Here is a 24,875-nt window from a genome sequence, read left to right as displayed (position 1 = left end):
GGGAGCGTGGAGGAGCTCGTCGGGGCTATATCAAAAAAAAAAGAGAGAAGAGACTCACTTTTTTCGATCTCTCCTCGGATTTGATTTCAGAATAGAAGAAATACCATTTTTTCTGTCTGAACAACACCTTCTCTACTCAAACATCAGACACCAAGAATAAATCAATCCCTGATCAGAACTACTAATATCGGGGGAGGAAACAAAAGAAGAAGAAAGGGAACAGACGATGCGTCGAAAGCTTTTGCATTGATTCATAGAAAATTGGGACTAAGGTGTTTGATCTGGTACCTAGGACGTCCAAAGGATTGTACTTGTAGAGATCAACCTCGATGATGATCGGAATGGGAAGGCACTGGTAGGTGATCTTGCGACAGAGGTAATGGACGACGAGCTCTTCGTCGATGGGGTGGAATCGAAAATCTGGTGGCAGGTTGAGCTTACCTTCGGTATCTCTTCTCCTCCCCATCATTCCCATCATTCTCTTCTGCTCTTCTTCTTGGCCCACGTCACCACCGCCGCTGCGAATGATGATATATAAATAAAGATGGTGATGGTTATCCACTCAAGGTCTTACTTTATTTAGCTTCTGAAACTCAGTAAGTCGGTGGCATATGTGAAAGAAGGAGAAGGAGTTTGATCATCAAAATTAGCTGTCAAAACGGACTGGCCCGTCTCGACCCACCCCAATCTACCAATCCAAACAGGACAGTTCATTTAATCCGCTTTTAAATGGGTTGCTAAAACATGAACCCAACCCATCCCATTTATATGACAGGATTGGCCAACCCAATGGGCCCAACCCAAATCGACAGATTTATGCCCAAGTCTGAACCTTGGGCAGAAATTTGACAAGTTTGTTGTTGTTCTTTATCACTCTTTATCACAATTGCTTTTTGGACAAATTTGGAAAAGTGATGGCAAAAACCAATCAAAATCATTTGCCAACAAAAACTACCAAGTGGTGAGGGGTAATTATTAGGCAGAGGTGGAGGAATTTCTTCTACCTTGGCTGTGCAACAAGTTTTAGTAAACAGATCTAGATCGTCTAGATTACAGGAAGTTGCTGGTCTTTAAATGAAAAAGAATTTGATAGTGATGGAAAGTGGATGAAACCGGCAGCATTTCGTTTCGTCAGCACGTTTCATCTTCATGGGCGCACATCATCCTTTCTGGTAGTTGCCGACAGACTGGCACACAAATTTTACGGGACGAGTAATGCTTGAGGTACGCGTGAGCAACAAACCCACTACATTTGGTACAACCAAATTGAACTTAAAGTGAACCTGTGCGCCTTTCATCCAATTCAAATCGGACCCACTACATTCATTACGGATCTATTATTTTCTTCTTCTTCTTCTTTTTCCTTGTTTTCTCTACTGTATAAGATGGTGGAATCATCATTGATTCGTTCAGAAGAATAAATACGCTTCAAGGATGGAAAATTATCACACACACACACACACACACACAAAAAAAAAAAAAAAAAAGGAGGAAGAAGAAGAAGAAAGGGGGGTTGGGGGGGGGGTGGGTGGGGTTCCAACCCTGTTATTTGAAAAAGAAAAAATTTTTGAAGTTGTGGTACATGGAATGAAGTTCTTGTGAATTAACCTGTTAACCAAGGAGAATCAAGAAATAGTCATTTGTAATTAATGTTGCTCGGATCCTCCTCAACGGAGTATATAAGATCAATAGGCCTGCTAGCAGTAAATAAACCAGGTGGTTGATTTTAAGTGGAAAGGGAATCTTAACTAAACTTCATTTCGAGTCAATTAAAATCTAGCATGTGCACAAGTTGTAGAATTTCCGACAACTTGAGTGGTGGATAAAGCTCCCATATTTAGCAAATATTAAGGCGTTACTTATAAAATCGACAAAGTTGCGCCTGGTGCCTTTGAGGACTGCCTTGAAGCCTGCTGCCTGTGAGGGCTGCCTTGAATCAGTTAAGAGTTGGATAGTTCTTTTATTTGGCAATCAAGCTTAGGTTTCAGACACAAAAACCTAGTATTCTACGGTGGAAGCTGTAGGATGGCCAGCAAATTTTCGACTAGCTCCGCAAATCTTTATGTCGTGGTGATTGGGACAAACATGTCACAAACATTTCCCACAAACACCACCCTCAATTATTCTATCATATTAAATCGCTTCAACAAGATTCATATCCAAGACCTTTGGAGTCTGGACGAAGAAGAGACATCAGCCACTTCTACCACGTCCAGCGCAGTCAGTGCAATGATAAACCGTCCTTTTCCTTCCCCTTGGTTCAGAACACTATAAGATAACCACCACCACTGTTAGAGACAGCCACAACAACCACTGTTAAAGACAGCCGCATGGTGGTACCTCCTACAAGCAAAAGCTCGATAGTCTTTTCCACCATCTTCAAGGTTTCTTTTTGTGGTTGTAGTTCTTCACCATAGCATCCCTTTGGCAAAATATGGAATGTATTTGCTAACATTAGTGAAAATTATTCATGATTAATACTACCAACTGGTGGTTTGTAATAGGTCAAATGTAGGAATCTCCAGCTAGAGTAAGACTGGTTTTGATAGATAGGCCAAACTTTTAACAAAAATATCTAGACCCATTCTAGATGAAATTGTTGGTTTTTCAAGGACGAGATATTTTAGGATGTGCAATGTTTTGGAAATTTAAAACAATCGATTCCTCACTATTCAAATCAAGAGGGCAAAACAAGAATAAGTTACAAAAGAAGAATAACTCAAAATGGCTTGGCAGATCACAAATTACATGTGCTGACTACCGAGTGACAAGCAGAGAATTGCCGAACATGAGGTCAGTGTGTTCTAGATTTCTACAAACCGCTTCACACAATCAACCTTGGAATTTTTCAGATCTTCTCATTTCAGTCATCCTTTCCTGTTAGGAATGGCCAACAGGATACAAACACCTAGAGAAATTATGTCTTCACAAGATAGCCCAAAAGGATTGACAGCAAGGCAACAATAACCACGAACATGAAGGAGAAACCACCATGCTGTTTGCTGACTTCTCGCCTCGTAAGCTCCTGTACATATGGACAAAGCGCCATAAAACACCTTTAAACGATAGGGAATAGTAGGGTAAAGAAAAGATTTAAAAAAAAATTGGGAATGCAAAAGTTACTACCAGTTTTTTGCAAGCACAGCTTCCACTTTATTTTTATCCACATCCAAAATAGAACATGTAGGTTGCTTCTTTCCCTTAAGTTATAGATCTATAGTAATACTATGTTCTCTAACAAATATGAAGAGTCATGGAAGTAAAGACATCCAATCTGAGGTTCCCAAAGGAAAAAAAAGATATTCAATCCGTAACTACAATTTTATTCACCAATCAAAATAGGAAATATTTCTATTCTCACTTCAAATCATTACAATGTTTTTTTTTTGTTCCCTTTTTCCTGATCTATTCATCAATGCTATCTAATGTGCTTGCTACGATGAAGGAAATACTCAGTTGTGCCAGTAAAATTCTGGGTTACAGAATCCTAAACTTGATTTTTCATGAATTTATGTTGGTTGGTAAACATATAGAGCATATATCAGGTTGATCAAGGATTAAAAATTATTCACTTAAATAACTTGAGCATTTAATCATTAAAACTTTGGCATTGCAGCTTGTGAGGCACATTTAAATGGTGTTTAAACTTTTAAATAGAGGACTTAGACATCTTTTGCATAGAATCACAAATTCTTCTATTTCTTTTTCATAAGCTTACATACTTAAAGTGACACTACTTCAACACCATATCTGTACAAATTTCAAGATTTTCCTAAAAGACAATTTTGAACTTCCACACCCAAATTAATAAAGTTTGATTGCATGCACCCATTTGAATTGGGACGCGGAAGTTTTAAGTAATATTTGCAACTTGCAGGATGGTCGCAGGAAGTACAAGACAATGAGAAACCAATTTCTTAGATTCTCCATTTCATTGTGTCCAGGAATGACAATTGGTGGGATACTACTTGATCCAAACCAAAATTCATTCATGTAAGCAGGATAAGAACTAGGTTGGAACGTTGGATCTATACCTGAAATCTAGTCAAATAATAATTGGGCAATAGTTTGGGTGATGTTGCAATAATTTCAACCTCTCCAACCAATATGAAAGGAGATAACACGGGCAACAGGTTAGATGCAAAAACAATTTCCACGACCATGTGAACTCTTCCTGAAACTCCTCATTCACTTCCATTTCAGTGCCAAGTCCAAATAAGGATGTGAGACCAAAGCAAACTACCCATGCCCCAGGCCAATTTATGACTGACGTTTTCCAACATGGGATCTCAAATATAATGCTTGGTTAGCTTATCTACTACTTCAGTAGTTAATTCTGTTTTATATATAATGGTCATTGGGTGTGATTCAACAGTTCTACTTTACTGGCTGTTTAGGGCTTGGCCATAGATCATGTAGAAGAGAAGGAATGGACTTTGCTTTGTCTTGAAGTTTAAGGAATAGGATTCCCGTGAGGCCATGACATGCTTTTATACATCTCTAAACTCTACGAGCAATGCAACTGTTCATTTCTCCTCCTTGGTTAACGATGAAAAAGTGTCTTCCTACATTCTCCCTACAGTACTGGTTTATTTAATCTTCTTCCTCGTTTAATCTCATTGCATTGTGCGAATCTGCTTTCAAGTGGCACTACTAGGTTCAGAGATTAGAGAATTGGTTGCAGCAAAACTAAGCAGCCAATGAAGGATGGAAGAGAATGGTGTGAGGGGAGGAGGATAGCAAAGGAGAGGGCTTGGAGGGTCCTTGCCTACACCAACTTGATTGTTTTGTTGGAGGTCTTGAGGTCATTCAATGTGTTCCTCTAGCATACAATATACTACCACTGTCTATCCAAAGCAGGATCCAGTTATACAAGTGCTGACGAGTGGAGATACAGAGATTAGAGTGCATTCTCTCTTCATATTGGAACATGGTTTTGACCATGCAACATTCCAACTCACCATTAAAATATCTTAGCGTGCAAAGAAGTGGTAATAAAATTTTGAGATTACAAAGACATAGATGGGCATACTTCAAAAATTCTTGAAGGCACAAATTCTGTTGAAAAGCTTCATAATAAAATGTCTCTCATAGGCTTTGACTAGATCTGGATGATTAACTCCGATCCATGACTGGTGAAGGAAGAAATTGGTGAAACTTGATGCCACCTTCAATATTGAATGCCCTTAAACCTTCCAGATAAGCTAACTGAGCATCAGATGTGATAATGGCAGAAGGGTGGATAACATAAAGTTATCCAGCTAACCGGCCACACACCACTTAAAAAGTTATTTCAGAAGGGTGAATAATCAACTTATTCAGTCTTTTTTGAAGGAGAATAAACTCATTCAGTCAATGGATGAAAAAGGTCTTTAACCAGGTTAAAGTTATTTCAGAAGGGAGGATGAAAAATCTTGAACCACCCAAAACACTCCCCCCCCACCCCCCTCTCCTCCACTTTTTGACTTTTTCCCTAACTTTATACCACTAACCAAAGGAGCACAAATAAACAACAAATAAAGTTGCACCAATTAGCTGGTTAGGCTGTGAATACCCCTGGTTAATATTATTCAAGGGGTGGTGCCATTCGGCATCCAAATGCAGCCTTAAGGTTTATTGCACCTCCTCAATTGCAAACAATTTCTCTTCAAGTCTTCAATTTTTCCAACCCCAATCTTACCTGTTAACCCAATCACTCATCCTACTCCCCATATACACAACCCTTCTCAATATCATAAACATGACTTCTCATCTCATTCTCTAATGAGTCATATGCTCTCCACTAGAAAAGACAAATTAGCAATATAATCATAGCTTCATAGGGGTCTTGTCCCATTATTATAAGTTTCCATGACATGTAGATAACGAATAGAAGCAACAACTATTCTAAAAGCATGTTTGGTGCGGCTTTTGCTTTGTGAGAAGCAAAGCCGGAAGCTAGATTTTCTAGCTTGTCCTAAAAATGCTTTTCTGACTCCTTGTAAAAGCACTTTCAACACTTTCTTTTGATAAAGTGTTTTTTTTTTTTGCTTTAAAAATCACAAAAGTAACTTTTAAAGCAATACCAAACATGCCCTAAGGGCCTTTCTGTTAGTTAAAAAATCATATCAGTCTAGTTTAATAAGATCTCCAACAAGCTTTGTCTTCGAAAAATGGCAGAAAGAAGATCGTCGAAAAAGATATGGACGAGCAGCCAATCTCCTTTTTTTTGGGGGGGTTTTTTTGCATGTATACCCTCTTAAACATTCAAATTTGCGTGAATATTCTTTCAAAATTAATATTTGTACGTATACCCTTATAAAATACTTGTTTTGCATGTATATCCTTCTTTTTTCTTGTTTTTTTGCATATGTACCCACATCATTTAACGCCGTTAAAAAATTAATAATTTAAAATTTAAATGACTAAAATATCTTTATGGATAGATGTGCAAAAAGAAAATTTATAAAGGTATATATACAAATAGCAATTTTATGAGAATATTCATGCAAATTTGAATGTTTAGAAGGATATACACATAAAAAATTCTAATTTAATTTTTATGTATTTCATCTAGATGTATTCATACCCTCTTACCATACAATGTAGTAACATATTATATAATATAACAACACGATGATGATATTATATAATATTTTATATATTAGAATACTATATTATATTTTATTTTTATATAAGATAGGATGATTATATCCATCTTATAACAACATGATATACTTTATACACTTCACAAAGATATTTTCGATAAAAATTTTTAAAATAAAATAGAATAAGATTATAAATTCTTATTGTTACATAACGTCCAAATCCACAACTATATCCATTCTATGCAAATGTACAAACTATTCATGTAATATCAGGTTTAGATACTTTTCTTAGAAGCATATTATTATACATTAGAGGAAACATAGATGGTTATGACCTTTTTATTTTTTAGATAAAATAATTTTGATCTATCATTTGGTAAAAAGATCATTTTACCTATGTAAATTAATAACTTAAGTAAATTTATTATTTTAGTTGTATATGTTAATTTTTCTCTATTAGAATAAAGAAAGAATTAACAAACCAAGAGGTGTATTTATGTTAAGAATTTTTTGCATCTATATCCTTCTAAATATTCAAATTTACGTGAATACCCTCATAAAATTGCGATTTGCATATATCCTTATAATTTTTTTTTGTACATCTAATATTTTAGTCATTTTAATTTTAAACCGTCAATTTTTAACGATGTTAGATGATATGGGTACAGATGCAAAAAAAAATATTTTATGAGGATATACATGCAAATATCAATTTTAAAAGGATATTTATGCAAATTTGAATGTTTGGAATGGTATACATATAAAAAATCACTTTTTTTTCGAGATAAATAATCCCTTTCGATATGGTATATCTTATCTCTAAAAGATACGGATTACCGGCAACTTGATCTTTTTTCAACCATCTTCTTTCCCTCATTTTTTTCAGATAAGACATCTTTATCAGAAGATCTTATCAGGCCAATAAGATCTTTCGTCATCCAATCAGGCCATACGGATGCAAACCAGATCTTCCACTTAACGTGTCACACCTGCTTTAGAATCTCGATGCTTGCGCTTTCTTCCTTATTAAATAAATAAAAAAAAAAAGGAGACAAGCTTCCTCACACCCAATATGATCCTCCAGCATCCAATCAGGTCCTAAGTGTGCAAACTGGTTAGAATTACCCACATATATGCAATTCTGAATCAAAATCGACCAAATGCAAATTAGTATTTAGAATCATTTTAGATCTTATCATAGGAATGTTTCCCTTAAGGTGCTTTACCTACTACAGAATCTGCCTCAAAGCTTGTCCTTGCACCCACGTATTGCAACTTTTCTAAGAGACAAGCTTCCCACTCTACACATCCGAATATGCTCCTGCACCTACTTTTGCTATTAGGAACTAAGATTTGGATATCCAAGACCTTTTCCTAGATCCAGACTGAAATTTGTATTCAAGGCATTCTGTGATCCAATATTACAGTACATTTTAATAAAACTTCACCTGAAGACTAAATTCCTAAGTCTTAACCCTTTCTCCCTCTCCTCATCTACAATGTCCTAGTGCTTTTCTTTTTTTCCTCCATCCTCATTGTCTGCTATGCTGCTGCCAGAATTTCAACCTCAAGGAATGGCTAGCCAAGCCAAAGCCCTAGACCTAGACTATCCATCTCCTAATGCTTTTCCTCAAGCAGAAACATCCAAGTGACATCCAATTTCCATCTAAAGCCCCTAGTCATTGTCTCAAACAAAACTCTCACAACATCACAAGATGCTTATCCTTCATTATCTCTTATTTTTCTAGGTGACTTTTTGATTGGTGTGGCCATTTGTCTCTTTGGCTTGCTATCTCTTCATTTCTTGTTCACTGAAAGCTTCAAGTATATGCTGAAGTCTTTTCCTTCGAACCATTAAGAATAAACCTATATCCAAACGTGTGACTCTGTTTGCAGGGCTCTAAGTCATCTATCTCCATATCTCAGACTTAAGAGTACTTTAACTATTCCATACTAGCTAGTAACATACGTCCTATCTACCAAGTTCTTACTATAAATGAGAGAAAGAAGAGCCCCTAAAAATCGGAAGTGCATTATCAACTTACTTAAATAATAATAAAACTACTTAATTAGGACCTGAGATCATAGCCATCCAGACTATTTCACAATCATAATCATCTAGCCTTTTTCCCAGGGGGAACTCTTTTTAGATTACAAACAACAAAATCCAAAATTCAGAGGAACACAACAATAAGGTATCTTTCTTTATTCTCGTTGCTTGCAACAAATGATCCATGGTTTTTTTTTCTTCTCTCTCCCTAGCAACTTCCATCACACACGCATACTACATTTTTTTTCTCAACTGAATTTCCCTATTAGTGTGATTTGTATCATCAGAATCTCAAGCACAATCCGAAATATTAAGGATATCTAAGATTAGACGTGATCCTTAGTGGTTATACCATGCACTAATGAGGGCATAAGTTTATAAGGCCAAAGCTAGATTAAACAATTTATCATGCACAATTTAGTAGTGTTATTCAATAACATAATATATTTTTGTTACACATGAGAAAAATACTACTAAACCGATATAAGAGTACTATAGAAATAACATTACTAATTCCGATTCTAGAGATCTACCAAAAAGGACTTTGCCAAAGTTGCTGCTTTTTCAACAATGTTATTAAATTAGAACTTAACAATAAAGGCAAAAGATCGCAGTTCTTATTTCTTATACTTTTTCTTCTTTCTATGAGAATATTGATGTGTCTAGTTTTTTACATTCTACTGCATGTCCTTACCGACATGCTTGCCAAAATTGTATTTAAATAATTAAATTGCAGCTCATTTATTTTTTGACATCTTTTATGATTATGTCACTCAACTTCAATCGCTATCATTGAACTTTGCTAAAAATGCTCAATTTGTATTCAGACTAATATCCAATTGATATACATATAAACCAGAGCATTATGTGTATGACCAATAACTAGGTCATATCTATATCCATTTTAGAACACATTGGCACAAATTTAGTATCCTTTTAATACATGTATAAGCATTTTTATACATTAAATGAAAACGGATATGAAAATTACTAATGTTCAATCCTTATGCTATCCATTTTTAGCCCTACTCTATGACCAAGTCTACTCAACAGCAATGGGCATGATTCAGAAAGCCAGAATCTTTCCTAGGGATTATGAAATGGAATTTCCAGAGAGAGCTTTAACTAGATTAAATGCCAACTAGATAAGCAGACACAAGTTTCTACATAAACCATATGAGGCAACTTAAATGATTCAAATTTAGAATCATCAGAAATTGCAATAGGGAGTGGGAAGATAGGTTTAAAGGATTAAATATCATTGAAGAATGCCAAGATAAAGCACAGGATAAAGAAAGGTGAATCACTAATGCTTGTAGGCTTCTTTTTGCAAAGCAAATCTGTATCCAAATCTAGTTCAGATCTGGTGGAGCCAATTGTAGGAAAAGGAGCCGCAACCAAGTAAAATGGTGAACAAAATCAAAAGGACTCAAGTTTTCTGCATTTCACCATCTACCATGATTGATTAGCATTAGCTTTTTATTAACTCCGAATAACCAACTATGAAATTCATTCAGGTCTATCTAGGGCTTTTCTAATATAGTCTAAGAAAAACACCAAAATCTCCTGAATTTTATAAAAAACTTAGAAACAAAGAGATATTCTTGCTGACCAGCTGGAGGATCTCCCTGGTGTACGACCAATTAGGGATGACCAACAAAGGTTTGTTGAACCATCCAAACCAACCAGTATAGCTATTGTAATATCATACCAGCCCAGAACTAGGATAGTTCAAGCTTAGAAAACCGAGCAGGAGATGAATTAAGATAAACCAACACATTCCAGTCAGTTTTGGGCAGCACTGACTCAGAACATGCTGGTTCCCCCAGTGCCGAACTGACCCCTCCTTATAAAGCTTTCAATCCTATTCCCATCCTAATCCTCGATGCTGATCCGCTGATCCCACCTCTCCTCACCTCTCTCTATCCAATCTCAAATATTTTCTCAATGGCAAGCACACCACTTCTGCCAGTTGCCCTCAACCACCTCCATCTTAGTGCCCACCCCTGCTGAGCTTGCATCCATCATCACCGCCCACATCTGCCCCTTTGCTACTGCTTGGGTTGGGGCGTTGGAATTGTCAATGGGGATATTGACGCCCTCGGTCTCCACCGGCTCCACCATGTCCACCACCTCTCTCTCTCTCTCTCTCTCTCTCTCTCTCTCTCTCTTCTGGTATCAATATCTGACCGGCATGGTCCAGCATACCATTTGTCCCTATGGCATGGTACTGGTTATCTGCCGACACTATACCTGGCCAACATGGGTCCCAGCACATGCATTCTGGTACCAGCACTACCAACACTGTGACCAACATATGCAATTTAGCTAATTGATGAAATTTCATAAATAAGGCAAATGAGGAAACTTTTGATTGCTTTACTGAAATAAGAAATCAGACAACCCTATCCTGATGTTTGAATAAGGAGGAAAGCAACTAGAAAATATATTTAAGGGTTTCAAAGTTAGCAAATTAGTTGAATATTGACCCCCTATCAAAAAGTCACATTGTATGCAGATTACTGAAGATGATGAGTTAATTTCAGTTCAAGACTGACATCATATATCCAAAACTGAAATCAGTTTCTGAACATTAACGAATACCAGAAGGATCAAATAAGAACCTTAAAATCAAAGTGCAAGTAAGATTAGAGCAGCAACAAATTCTACAGAGAAATATGTAGAAGTATTACAGCAGAAACAAACAGAGATCATAACTTAAGTAAATTATGGAAAGAGCATAAAAGAAAGAGACTTAGAGAGAGAGAGAGAGAGAGGAAGGCAAGGTTGACCTAAACTTTTTTCTTCTCATTTCAAAAATAAACAACGTACACTAATTTCATGCAATCCCAGTAGGCCTTTTTTATAAAATCTCTGTGACTTCCCCAAATAAACTAGGACTCTTCAAATTGGAAAATATTCTCCTAAAGAAATCAGCAATCAACCCACTTATTCAACTCCATTCAAGATCCCATAATTAGGATCAAAACTATATCCTATCAACCACCAATTAACTCCAACTTCGACTCCTTAACGAAACAAAGAGGAAGGTTTTGAGCCATGGATCACAGTACTGAAGAATGAAAGACCTAATAGTAAGCCCCTATTCTAATTAAAAAAATAACTTCCTTATACACCCCTACAGTAAAATAAAGACAAAAAACTGAAAATAAAACTAATGCCAAATTATCTAAGTAACCTTAGGCTCACAAATCATGTCCGGTAATTGCACTATGGCTTGGATATAATCCCAAAGACATGATTCTGCATCACGCTTTATGTACCTAGAAAAATCTCAATCAGACACCCTTAGTTCGCTGTTTGCAAAAAAACTGGTTACTCAATATTGGAATCTCTTAACAAAATGACTCCACAAAACTAGATTTGATCCCATGAACATCCCATCACAGTAGCTTTTCTTACCATTCTGAGCTCTAAGAAAAATGGTAATACATAACTATGCCTCCTCAAGTAAATTTCACCGCTAATTAGTTTCAAATCAGTGTCAGTCCATTGTTGAAGAAATTATGCCTTGAAACCCATTAGCAAATTGACTAGTTCATTCATAATAATAGTTCATGAAAAGAAGCGATCACAAACTCCAAACTCAAATTATAAGAGCTTGTTGTTGCACAAAGTCTCATGCTTAAGGACACTAATTAATCCATAGTCCCACTTGGTAAAATAGTGGCAATCACCAGCTGAATTGTCTCTGGTTGCTTTAGAAATCCACTTGTCTTTCCTCAACTTGATAGTGTGATTTTAGTGTTTCTTATTCCAAGGCTGCAGCAGGTCACAGGCACCCAAATCAACATTACAGTTTGTTCCACTTGGTATCTCTGCACCATCCAGTGGTCAAGAGCTATATCCTTTCTTACCCAAGCATCTAAGCCTTTGGCCAAAGAAACCCATCAGGCAGATCCTTTTGGAATTCATCAATCCATTATCACCCTAATAGAATCCAAATACAGTCTTCATTGAAAAAATGACCTCATCAAACTCATGAGTAAAACATGATGCTCGGTCAATTTTATACAAATAGCCAGACAAATTATATCAGTCATTCTTCAATGATTATTCCTCATTTAAATTGAACTTTAAAAATAACTTATGTAGCCATGATATTTATGAGCTCCCAAGCAGATTGTACCACTTACCTGGGTTGTCTTGAGGAACTTGCTGAACTAGTGGGATGCATTTTAACTTTGATGCAAGATTTAAAAAGCTGAAGGTAACTAGAGGTAGACAATGACTATGTAAAAAAGAAAATAATATCTAACGCTATTAGCGAACTCAAATAAGAGAGAAGCCTAGAAAAATCAAAACCATCATTACAATGGAGGCCTCCCTATAGGTATTAAGCAAAATAAGAAATGCAATGAAAAAGATTACCCAAATTTATTTTTGCCACAAATATAAAGATGTCAAATTGATTTCAATTTAACGCAAGATAAGTTCAGTTCATTAGAACCCCTGATAGTCTATGGCAGAAAACTGGCTAGCCACCAACCTGTATAATAACAGTTTTTATAGTAAAATTCATGATACAGCTTCTTACCAACTCCTGTCGAAGTTTATTGTTCTGTTGAACAGCAGCATTCTTCTCCTCAGTCAACCTTGAAATCAAAGCCATTGCCTGAAAATAAAATAAAATAAAAATGGTTACAATGCTATACAACCAGACACAAGTTGGCTAAGCTTTAAACTAGACAGTAGCCAGAATGCTATTATATCATGAGTCTTGTGCATATTCTGACTGAATTGCACCAAATATCAAGGTCATCAAGTCATACACAAACCATAGCTAGTTGGGAGAACGTGTTCAAACTGGACTCACAGAGTAGAGATACTAAAAGAAAACAAATGAAGAGACATGAAGCAATAATGCAAACATGCAGTTCATTTGGTTAAATCACTTTACAACATATACACGAAACTAAGATATCGCACTGCAAAAAAAAAAAAAAAAGAAAGTGCTTTAACATGAAAAAGTAACTTTGAGGTGGTCTATCTCTCTATTGTCTCTTTCGCTATTGTTCTTCAGCAATGTTTCCAAACATAAGACACATATTAACTGTGGCTATATTTTCACATCTCTTTGATTTTACGGTTATCTTTCTTTCTCTATACTTTAATGAGTCATGTGTCATTAAAAAAAAAAAAAAAAAAAGAATATTTTTGAGATATCTCTTAAAAAAAGATTTGGCCCTTAAAGCTGTTTTTGTTCATAAATCGTGCAAGCAGGTGTTTCCCAACAACTCCTTAGGGGAATATCTGGTTTGGTCCCTTCATGATGATGCAGGAAAAGTGTGGAGTGTGGACAAGATACCCAATAAATTATTTTGAAAGTAAAACACTGAACAGCACAAGTAGAAACAAGAGAAACATCGGCAAATCACCAGTACCAATTTCCATAAGGTTTTATAGTCTTTTATGTCCCATATGTTTCATTAAATTTTTAAAAATTCTCTCTCTCCCCCTCATTTGAACATTTTCTTGTTATCATGTCCCATTCATGAATTGATCTTGCATTTGTTTGTCAGAGCATAGACATCTTGAAACTTCGATATATGTCTCACTAAATACTGTAGAATTACTAAAAAAACATGGTAGGGGAAGATAATGCTGCAAGTGATGGTTCCAAAAATGAATGGAACCAGATCAAAAGTCTTTTCAAACATACCATCCGATATCTTATCTTAAAGGCAAAGCTGCTTACATTTTGCTTGTCTAAGACTGGTCATCTCACACCAACATATAAAATTGTTATATGTTTCAGGCTTCATTTTTCACACAATTTACACCATTGCACAAAATATTCCCATCATATATTCAAGTCAGCTTTTTCTTTGAACATCTTCGTGGAAAAATGTGTATATAGAAAACATGAGGATAGTAACTGATATACATGGGAGTGGCACAGCAAATGGGATGGATTCAGGTTGGTTCATACGTGATCCAACCCAACTTGATTATACAGAAAACATGAAGAATGTAATTGAAATACATAGGAGCAACAGTGCAAATGAGCCATATTCAGGTTGGATCATACATGATCCAAACTCAACTTTATAAACAAATTGGGTTGAACGTCTCAAATGTGATGGATAGAAATGTAAGCCGAGCTAGAGGCAAGATATATCTTATAAAAAAGAGATACAATCTAATTGAAACCTAACAGCCTCAATACAAATATGAGAAAAATATTTCCATGTTATGAAATGTGCCCTGCATCCTTAATGAAATATAGTCTTAAAAGACTTGTCAATTCAGACGCATACATGAATCAAACAGCCCTAATCTTCAACTCATTGAATTAGCACTAATCTTTTTTTAAGGACTATATTTTATTCTTTAGTGGTTTCTTCTTATTTAATGTTGTACTGAAACATGCATACTCCACAAGATAAAGATAAAAGGGACCTGTGACCAAAAAAGAGAAAAGAAGATTTGTGTGCCGATTATGTGCTACTGCTAATCATGTTATATATATGTTAAAGTCTGGCTACAGGGAATATGGGCGACAACCTCAGTAGTCAGGCCACACAATCTGTCTAGAATCAAGGTACTAGATAAAGCAAATAAACATGGGCTTAAAAATTAAGACAAAAAAACATACCCACATGATCACAAGAAGATACTGAGATATGATATGAACAACTTGAATGAACAAAGAGTACGATGAGTAAACAAGTCATGAAATGCAACCTATAAGCAAGTCATAAAAAGCAAGTAAAAAACAAAATGAACCCATATCATTGTGAACCTTTTTCATGGCATATTGCATTGATACACCACGATAAAGCCTAAAATCTCACATATCAGATGGTATGAATAGAAAATTTAGTCCTTGCTCCTAATATTTCAAATACAAACACCATAAAGTGGCATTAGTGATGGAGTCCTTTTCCCCTTTCTGCTTCCATCCAAACAATGCCTCATGGGGATTTTAAGTTTTGGTTTGTCTTTCTCTTTTGACCCTATTGTCACCCTTTGATACATAAAAAAAGTAATGTTTCAACTTCAACTCAATTTTCCCAGTTGAAACTACTGTGACATGCTTTCTCACATTTGGTAATATGGTTTCTTCAAAACACCTTCAGGATGAACATTCTTCAACAAAAAAAAAAAGAAAAAAATCCTAGTTAGTTAGCAAGAAGATCATTTATTTCCTAATCTTTTTCATGAAACTAGCTCCTTATAAAAATCATAACATGTTTGTCCACTTCATAAATGATACTGCCTGAGTCATCATTATGACTGTTTCTAAACTTTTAGCCTCACCAGCCCATCCAAGTATCCTCTCTCTCTCTCTCTCTCTGGCAATCCATGACATTAGTTCAAACTTTGATCCCACATTTGAGATTATTCCGATCAATTTTCATCAATGAGTAAGAGTGTAGGACATAATAATTCAGCTCCTCACACAATGATTCCTAAACATATTCACTAGAAGCAAGGAATGCCGTATCGGGCCAAACCGCCCAGTACGGAGCATGCCGAACCGTACCGGTAAGAAACCGAGACAGTTCCAGCGTGAAAAACGGCACATGCCAGTGCCGGAAAAGATAAGAGAGAAAAAGAAGAAAAGAGAGGAAGAAAAAGAGAGAGGAAGAAAAAGAGGGGGGGTCTGCCGGAGAGCCTCCGGCAGGCCATCGTGGCCATCGGGTGGCGTAAACGCCTCCCGCAGCTCCGCGCCCGTATTTTTTTTAAAAAATCTTTTTTTTAAATGAAGCCGGCATAAGATTTGCCGACTTCACTTAAGTGATGCCGACAAACCCAGTGCCGGCTTCATTTAAAAATAAAAAATAAAAAAAATACGAGAAACAGGGGCGAATCGCTTCTGTTTCACGCCGCAGAGCCACAGGGGACATAAACGCTGCTCACGGGCCACGACGGCCGGCCGGAGGCCCTCCGACGGCCCCTCCGGCAGACCCCCTCCCTCTTTTTCTTTCTTCCCTCTCTCTCTCTCTTTCTCTCTTTTTCTTCTCCGGTTTGGCTCCGTTTTCCTTCGTCGGTTCGCCTTGGTTCGAAACGGAACGGAGGCGTGCCGAACCATACCGCCAGCCAATACGGCCGCCGGTACCGGTTCTGCAAATCTTGACTATAAGACTTATTAATTCCATAGACAAACATAGGCCTTGAGAACGTCAAACTCAATCTAATACAGAGATTGATCTTAATCTTGGTTCCATCCTCAAAAACCATTTTCCTAGAACCGGACAATAAACATTAAGAAGACCAACTTCCAACTTCAAAAAAACATTTACAGGGCACTTCTCATAACACAAATACATGCTTGCACAGGAATGAAAAGACGCATAGCATGCATTCTCATTGTATCAATAATCAATAAACTGTTTGTGCAATGTTGTTGACAAAGTTGCACGGTCAAGGCAACAAAATCATAAATCTATTTGATAATATTGTTAGTTAATAAGACTTTTAACTAATCTGTTGAATTCATCCTGCAGAACATATTCAGCTTTTGGATTTATAACCTACTCTAAGCAGTAAATCGAAATAAAAACTAAATCTACTACATCAGGCAGTAACTTCGAATTCTGATAAAAAAATTCTATTGTAACAAAACAAACAGATGCCAGCATAAAAAGTGAAAAACTAAAAAGCTTCCATTTGAAGGTATTTCCCATCCATATCTTCCCAGTTGGCACATGATATCAACAACAGTAGACTATTTCAAAGTATTCTCGGTGCCTGTAAACATGCATGTATGACCATGGAAGACCAACCACTGTACCTTTAATATCTCATGCAAGTAAAGTTAACTCCATTCAGCATTTCATACAGCTATATAATAGTTTGTGAGATAAAGCGTAAGCTCTGAGGCTCGATACCAAATAAAGATTCAGCTGTTTGTTGAATTAAAAACATGCAGATGCAACCGGATTCTAGTAGGATCAAAAAGAATAGATAAAACAGCATAAGATTACAATTATCCCTTCCTTGACCCAAAAGTCCAACAAAAGCAGTAGTTTCTATTTTCTAAGTTATAACAGGCCTACAGGATTCAAAAATCAACAAAGAGTCCACAGTTTGGTACATATTTTACGTATGATCTCCACAAAGACTCACCTCTGAAGATTTTTCTTGCAGCTCACTCTCCTCCCTCGATGCCTGCAACATTTACACAGTCAAGTAATTTACCCCCCTTCTTTTTGAAGATAGCCCAAAAATTTTAACAAAAAAAAAAAAAGGATCCATGAGCCGAAGATTCCAAAAACTCACAGCAGAAACAAATTCTCTGGTAGTCATGTTTGCGTTGTCCGATATGGAAGGCCTAGGTGATGAACCCTCCTCGGATTCCTCAGGGACCGGTGAAGGTGGCTGAGGTGGTGACACATATACAACCCTCAATTTGACCTCCTCCACCATATTACCAGACTCTTTAGAGAACTAAACAAAAACCCAACTCCACGCATCAATATCTAGATTGGATTCCAGAAAGACCACACAGTTTCTACTTTCTATCTGATTAGTTTCAGAGAATACAAAATAAAGAGAAAAGGAGGCACCATTTCTGGGGTGATATCCTTTACGGTTGCACCAGGACTCGCGACAACACTCTGAACTAAAAATTTGTCCTTGCATTGCATGTCAGGAGGAGCCTCCCGCTGTGCTTGCATTGTAACTGAAGCAAAAAAGTGACGATGATGACAGCAATCAATTACATATATCCAAAAAATCTGAAGATTCTCCAAGAAAAAAAAAAAAAGAAACATGAGCAGATTTTGGGATGAAATTCATACCAATGACATCGCATGTTTGTCGAGGCAATATAATTCCAGTGTTGGGCCGCACGCAATACTTCTTCGGGCTCGTGGTCTTGACCTAAAAAAAGAACAGCATTACCACCGGCAGATATTCAATAAAAATCACAAAAAAAAAAGGTGAAAAAAATAAAGCTTCTTTTTTTCTTTTTCCAGGATTTCAAAGAATCTGCCTTCAAGGTTAAAAAAATTCTCACAAATGATTAGAGGTTAATACCTTGAAAGCAATGTAGTCATCGGTCTTGTTGAATAGCTGAAGAGAGCACGAGATCTGCTTCTTTAATTCGACTGCACAAACCGAACCAACCACAGAAAAGATCAAGAAAACTTAGAAATAATCGAAACCCTAGGAAAGATTTGGATCGAACAGAATTTGAGAGGGCATCGAGATGAACGGAAGAGGGGGATAAGAGAGTTACAGGGGAATTTGAGCTCCAGGGGGTCGACGCCAAGCAGCTCGCGGGCGCTCATGATCTCAAGATCGGATGCTGGCTTTAGGCTTTCGGCGCCGGGGAGGCGGAGAGATAGAGAGAGAGAGAGAGAGAGAGAGAGAGAGAGAAGAGGAGGAGGAGGAGGAGGGCGAAGGAATCGCGGCAGGTGGGGGGAGGCGGGCGAGCCGAGAGAGGTAGGAATCCGGTTTTATAGCAGGAGGAAGTTGGGTATTTTTGGGTGTCGGGGAGGGGGTGGTGGAACTGGTGGGGTTCAAATGCGGGAACCGAAGGCTCCGCAGCCTTTTTTTTTTGTTCTTTCTTTTTTCAGGTCTTTTCCATCTTTATATTACGCTCTAGATGGCAGGTACATTGGCACATCATGTTACAAGTGGCAATGGAGTTATATAAGTTCACGTTGTAACAAAGCTGTCAGGTGTTTGGACTGCGTTTGGATTGGGACCAGAGAGGTAAGCATTTTGCCATCCGCTAGTTATCATCGAGGGTTCATTTTTTATAAATAAAAAATTTATCTAAAATTTTATATTTTTTAAATAAATATTTTTAAATAATATTTATAAAAAATAATTTATTTATATTTTTTTTACGTATAAAAAATAACTTCAAAATTTTTTATCCATATTTTTTTATTATTTTTTTAATAAAAAATTAAAATTTATCCATATTTTTCATACTATCTTTTATATTTTTATTTGAAGAAGATCGCTACCCCCTAGGGATCATGACTCGAACTCGGTTCGACCGAGCTACCACCATAGTGATAGATAATTCAGTTATTGGGATGAAGGACGTGTTGAAAATAAGGATCGAATATTTTAAAAATAAAATTAAATATTTATTTTACTGATCGATGGAAAAATGATTTAGCCACCATCTTGATGGATAAAATTTTCTCATATTTCATTGATAAATATTATGTATGAAAAAATAATTTATTCATCTTGAAAAATGTAAGAATATACGTAAATTGATAATGAGAAATTTGATCAACTTTTTCATAATATTGACCCACAAAAGAGTGGACCTTAAAAAAAAAATTGAGAATTTGAGTTATGATATGATGGTTCTAAAAATTTTAATCAGTCTGTCCTAATTGAGCCAATCTTGGTCAAATTTTGGCCTGATCAATTTTAATTTGATATTAATTATAAACTCTAAGATTAAGATTGACTTGTTTATCAATATTTCAAGCTCACTCTAAATTTAACTTTAAATCAAGCAAAAATAAGCCTAAGTAATCAACTTGATAATCATAATTTGAGTTGAAATCAATTCACTTTTAAATCAAGCTTAGTTCAAGCGTGAATTTGAGTTTGAATTCAAAAGCATAACATCAAGTCATAAAAACTAGTGATGTCATCTTACCAAAAACGAAAAAACTAGTGATGTCAAAAAGTTTTAGTACACGACTACATTGAGTATCAGTAGTAAGACGTGAAAGAATGAGAGGGCAATGATCCCATGAGTTGTCTTCAATGTCCGTTTCATCTTGACGATCTTTTGTATGTGGGAATTACCTAACTTTGTTGTACTAAGTATGCATATCTTCTTTGAAACTGACAAACACAAGTTGGTATATTTATTAAGGTTTCTTTGCACTCTATAATTAAAATAAAAATCTGAATAAATGATGGCTAAACTTTGATACTTATAATTGATAAGTATTTGAGTTCAAAAAATATTGTCTTGCATCATAGTCCCACATTTCAGCCGAGCTTACTTTTCAATCATACCACATTGGCTGCATATAATTTGAATTGGATATTTTCATTTTAGACTTTAGAGAAAAGTTGAAGAAGATGTAAACCCTTTGTATCTAGAGAGAGACTAACTTATTCTATTTTTACACAATATGTGAAATAGTTTTGTTGGGACAATCAGATTTGCTCCTTCCGATTCTATGTCGGCTTCTATATTCGAGAACGATCTTCTGTTTCATACCTATATAAGAAGAGCCAAGATATCCTAAAAGGAGAGGTTGTGGAAGGAAAAAAATTTTCAAAATTCAGCTCTCATTAGAGTCATCTAGCCGAAATAGAATCATTATCACCGAACCAAAGTTATCTGACTAAAACAGAGTCATCATGGCTCAACTTGAGTCATCATAGCTGAAGCAACATCTTCATGACCAACCGACCATCTTCATGTCATGACCGACCGACCATCTTCATATCATGGCCGACCGACCATCTTCATATCATGACCGACTGACCATCTTCATGTCATGGCCGACTGACCATCTTCATAGCATAACCGACTGACCATTTTCATGTCATGACCGACTGACCATCTTCATGACCAAACCAGCATCATAAGGGCCAACTGTCAAACAACCGACTGCCAACTGTCAAACGACCGACTATCAAATATATAATCACGATACTACAATCATGGAAAATAACTACATGCTACGATCGTTAGTGGATATAAATTAACTTCATGATTATGATCCGATAATCGGGGTAACTACCCCTTAGTGCTATAAAAAATAAAACCACATGCTCGACGATTACACTTGAATTACCTATAAAGAGGAAGTAAGGGAACAGGCAGGGGATAAAATACTTCTGGACAAACATTCCACTACTTTCTATATTCAACTTACTGTTGGTCTACTCTCCATTGACTTAGGTATCGGAGGATCTCTGTCGAACACAATTTTGATCAATGAACTTTTTTTTTGTAGATAGCTCTTCACTAGCATCAGGTGCTTTAGAGAATTGGCTGCAACAAGTTCATTATTTGCTTATCATGAGCCTCTCTGTCAAGATTTCAGTAGTTGAAGTAGTTATGATAATGTAATTGTGAAATAGTTAACATATGGCTTTTGCAATATAATATCTTTCTCTTGGTATATTCCTTTGCATATTGTATTATACGAGAGTCTTTAGTATATGATGATCCATCTAAAATTAAGAGTGATGTAGGTGAAAATGATGAGATTATCATATTTGATTGCACCATAATAATCTTATATGGTAGTGATCTCAAATCATCCTCACTTCTCAAATTATCATCTAACCCAATGATGGGATATTCGTGAGGTCGGAAATCTAATATCATCCACAAGTAATAACCTTAAGCTAAAATTAAAGAACAAAATTATCTCTTAAGTTCATTATTTGCTTATCATGAGCCTCGCTGTCAAGATTTCAGTAGTTGAAGTAGTTATGGTAATGTAATTGTGAAATAGTTAACATATGGCTTTTGCAATATAATATCTTTCTCTTGGTATATTCCTTTGTATATTGTATTATATGAGGATCTTTAGTATATGATGATCCATCTAAAATTAAGAGTGATGTAGGTGAAGATGATGAGATTATCATATTTAATTATACCATAATAATCTTATATGGTAGTGATCTCAAATCATCCTCACTTCTCAAATCATCATCTAACCCAATGATGGGATATTCGTGAGGTCGGAAATCTAATATCATCCACAAGTAATAATCTTAAGCTAAAATTAAAGAACAAAAATATCTCTTAATTTAGCCAAAAAAAGGTATATCAATATACCATTAATATGTTATATAAATATTATATATATGATATTATATTATATTTATGACATAATATAATATAATATATATTATAATATATTATTAATCATATTATTGTCACATTATGGTTCAATAATAATTTTAAATTGAAGTAGAAATATCTTATCATACTTTATATCTATATAATAAAAGTATTTAATATATTTTTATTCATCTTATTTTATTCATATTAATAAATAATATATATTATAAGTATAAATAAAAATATTAATTTTATAATATTAATTAATATTTTATAGAATTAATAAATATATATTTTATAAAATATATTAATTATTAATATATTAATATTTTATTATAATATATTTTATATGATTAATAAATATATTTTTATAAAATATATCATGGATAGTTTTGGTATTATATGATCAATAATCTTAAATTCTCATATCAAATACTACTTTATCACGGATTCAGCCTATGGGTAGATCAAATCCATGCGGCGTCCCGATGTCACCTGTACAAAGGAGCCAGCGAACGCGCACTAAGGTAAAGCATATAAAAGATATAAGAAAAGGCAATGCAATACACTCAAATATGAAACTGTAAAACTAATACTTTCATTAATAAAATTAAAAGATTACAAGCCCATGCAATCGCTACTCAGACTATAATTAGGGGCTCAGGAGGCAGGAGAAGCAATAATAGATACCGCAAGAATCTCCAAGAAAATCGATCCACTAGATTATTCTCACCCACCCTCTCAATACTATATAAATAGGGCATCTACCCAAATCCCACCCAGGGGCTTCCAAAGTATCAAGTAGCATTGCATTTTTATGGCCCACTATTGGAAGCCCCGACATAAAAAAAACATCCCAAAATCCACCCCAAAACAAGAAAAAATGGCCCAGTGATAGTTGCTCGTGCTTTCTAATTACAAAATATATACAAAACTGTATCAAAGGCCATTGCCAAACAAAGTGTAAGGCAAAATAGCCCTAATAGACTCCTACACTTGATCAAGTCGATGTCCTCGTCGATGTTGTATGCTTGGATCCAATCCTCCTTGTGCCGCAGCGAGCCCTCATGATTCCCAGCTTACTTCTAACTCTGGAAGTCCTTTCCACTTCATGAAGTGCTAGTTCTATTTTGCACCATTGGGTAGGACTTGAACTCTATCTACCAGAATGCTATCAACTCGTCTCTCCAAGGATGTAGAAGTAAGGATTGGATGGCTTGACATGTTCCTTATGGGATCTACTTGGTCGGCATAGTATGGCTTGAGGCAATTTTCATGGAATACTGGATGTACTTTGAGTCATGTGAGAAGTTACACCTGGTAGGATACATTCCTACCCTCCCTTTAGCAACTCATCAAGTTGTTTCCGGAGGTCGGCAAGCTCCGATGGGGCCATGCGATAGGGAGGACGAGTAGGGCTTTTTGCCCTTGGCTTTAGCTCGATCTTATGGTCCACCATCCATCTGAGCGGCAAAGTCTTACATATTGTTTGGATTAGCCCTCATAAGGGAAAGGAAGGAAAGGGGAGGAAAGGGAGGGGGAACATCATCTTTGTTTGGATAGCCCTCATAAGGAAAAGGAAAGAAGATTAAAAGCCCATTGTACCCTAATTTTATTTTAAGATCTATGGTATTTTTATCTTTTAATTTGTCACATGTTCCTTTCCCTCCCGATTCCCTTAAATTGAAAAAATTAGAAAACTAGTTTAATGGAGGGAAAGGGAGGGAGAAAGGTATCCCTCTCTTTCTCTCTCCCTCCTTTAAAAATTAATATCCAAACAAGGAAAAGGGAATCCCTCCCTTTCCTTTCCCTCTGAATCCCTCAATTCAAATAAAGTGTTAGGCAACTCAGGAGGCATCACATCCTTAAACTCGTGCAGGACTTTCAAGACCCTAGGAGGGAAGGAACCCATGTTCTTTGGTTTCATTTTCAATTTCAAGATAGCCACATATGTTAGTTCCCCCCTCCTTATTCCCCTCTTTAGTTGAAGAGAAGAGATTTGGTGCATCCCTTCTTGAGTTTGCCAAGCCACAGGGACAACACAGGGAGACTCATCTCCCATCACGCACAAGGCATCTAAAAATGGCATGGGCACCACCTTGGCAGCCTGAAGAAAATCCATGCCTAGGATGACTTGGAAGTCATCCTAGGGGTATGGCTATGAAATTGGTCTTTCCACTCTAAGTTCCGACCAGAATAGACACACCCCTTGCAAGTCCAACAATGGGCTATGCTTTCAAGTTCACTGCCTTCATCCTGTTGGAGTCCCTCTCTAGCTTCAACCCAAGGTGGGTAACTTCACGTGCGGCTTCAACAGCTGCTGTTGCTTCAACTGTTGCTGCTGTGGCTTGGATAGTTTGGACTGCTCCTCTACTTGACTGTTGATGGCATTCAGCATTCTAAGGGAACCTATGTGAGGGTCCTCAATCTACTTCTCCTCATCATCGTTAGTTTTGATATTATATGACCA

The 24,875-nt window shown here is 36.2% G+C and overlaps 1 protein-coding gene across 1 annotated transcript; it reads right to left on the bottom strand.

Moving 5' to 3' along the window:
• Positions 1-2,638: 2,638 nt before the first annotated feature.
• On the bottom strand, positions 2,639-19,066 carry LOC105054984 (vesicle-associated protein 1-2). The gene is made up of 8 exons (XM_010936662.2): positions 18,848-19,066; positions 18,646-18,716; positions 18,408-18,489; positions 18,174-18,289; positions 17,887-18,054; positions 17,734-17,775; positions 13,196-13,273; positions 2,639-3,025 (listed from the first exon to the last, which is right to left on the bottom strand). The coding sequence occupies exons 1-8, from the start codon at positions 18,897-18,899 to the stop codon at positions 2,918-2,920; spliced, it is 717 nt and encodes a 238-aa protein (XP_010934964.1). The 5' UTR covers positions 18,900-19,066; the 3' UTR covers positions 2,639-2,917.
• Positions 19,067-24,875: the final 5,809 nt, after the last annotated feature.

Source organism: Elaeis guineensis, chromosome 12 (genome assembly GCF_000442705.2).
Source record: "Elaeis guineensis isolate ETL-2024a chromosome 12, EG11, whole genome shotgun sequence".
Lineage (NCBI taxonomy): Eukaryota > Viridiplantae > Streptophyta > Magnoliopsida > Arecales > Arecaceae > Elaeis > Elaeis guineensis.
Note: the sequence above shows the minus strand (reverse complement) of the source record. Positions and strands in the feature narration are given on the sequence as shown.

Coding starts and splice junctions, on each gene's coding strand:
- LOC105054984 (XM_010936662.2), bottom strand. CDS start 18,899: ATGAGCGCCCGCGAGCTGCTTGGCGTCGACCCCCTGGAGCTCAAATTC. Junction 18,290..18,407: donor ACAAACATGCGATGTCATTG/GTATGAATTTCA, acceptor TTTTTGCTTCAG/TTACAATGCAAGCACAGCGG. Junction 17,776..17,886: donor CCAGAGAATTTGTTTCTGCT/GTGAGTTTTTGG, acceptor TAAATGTTGCAG/GCATCGAGGGAGGAGAGTGA.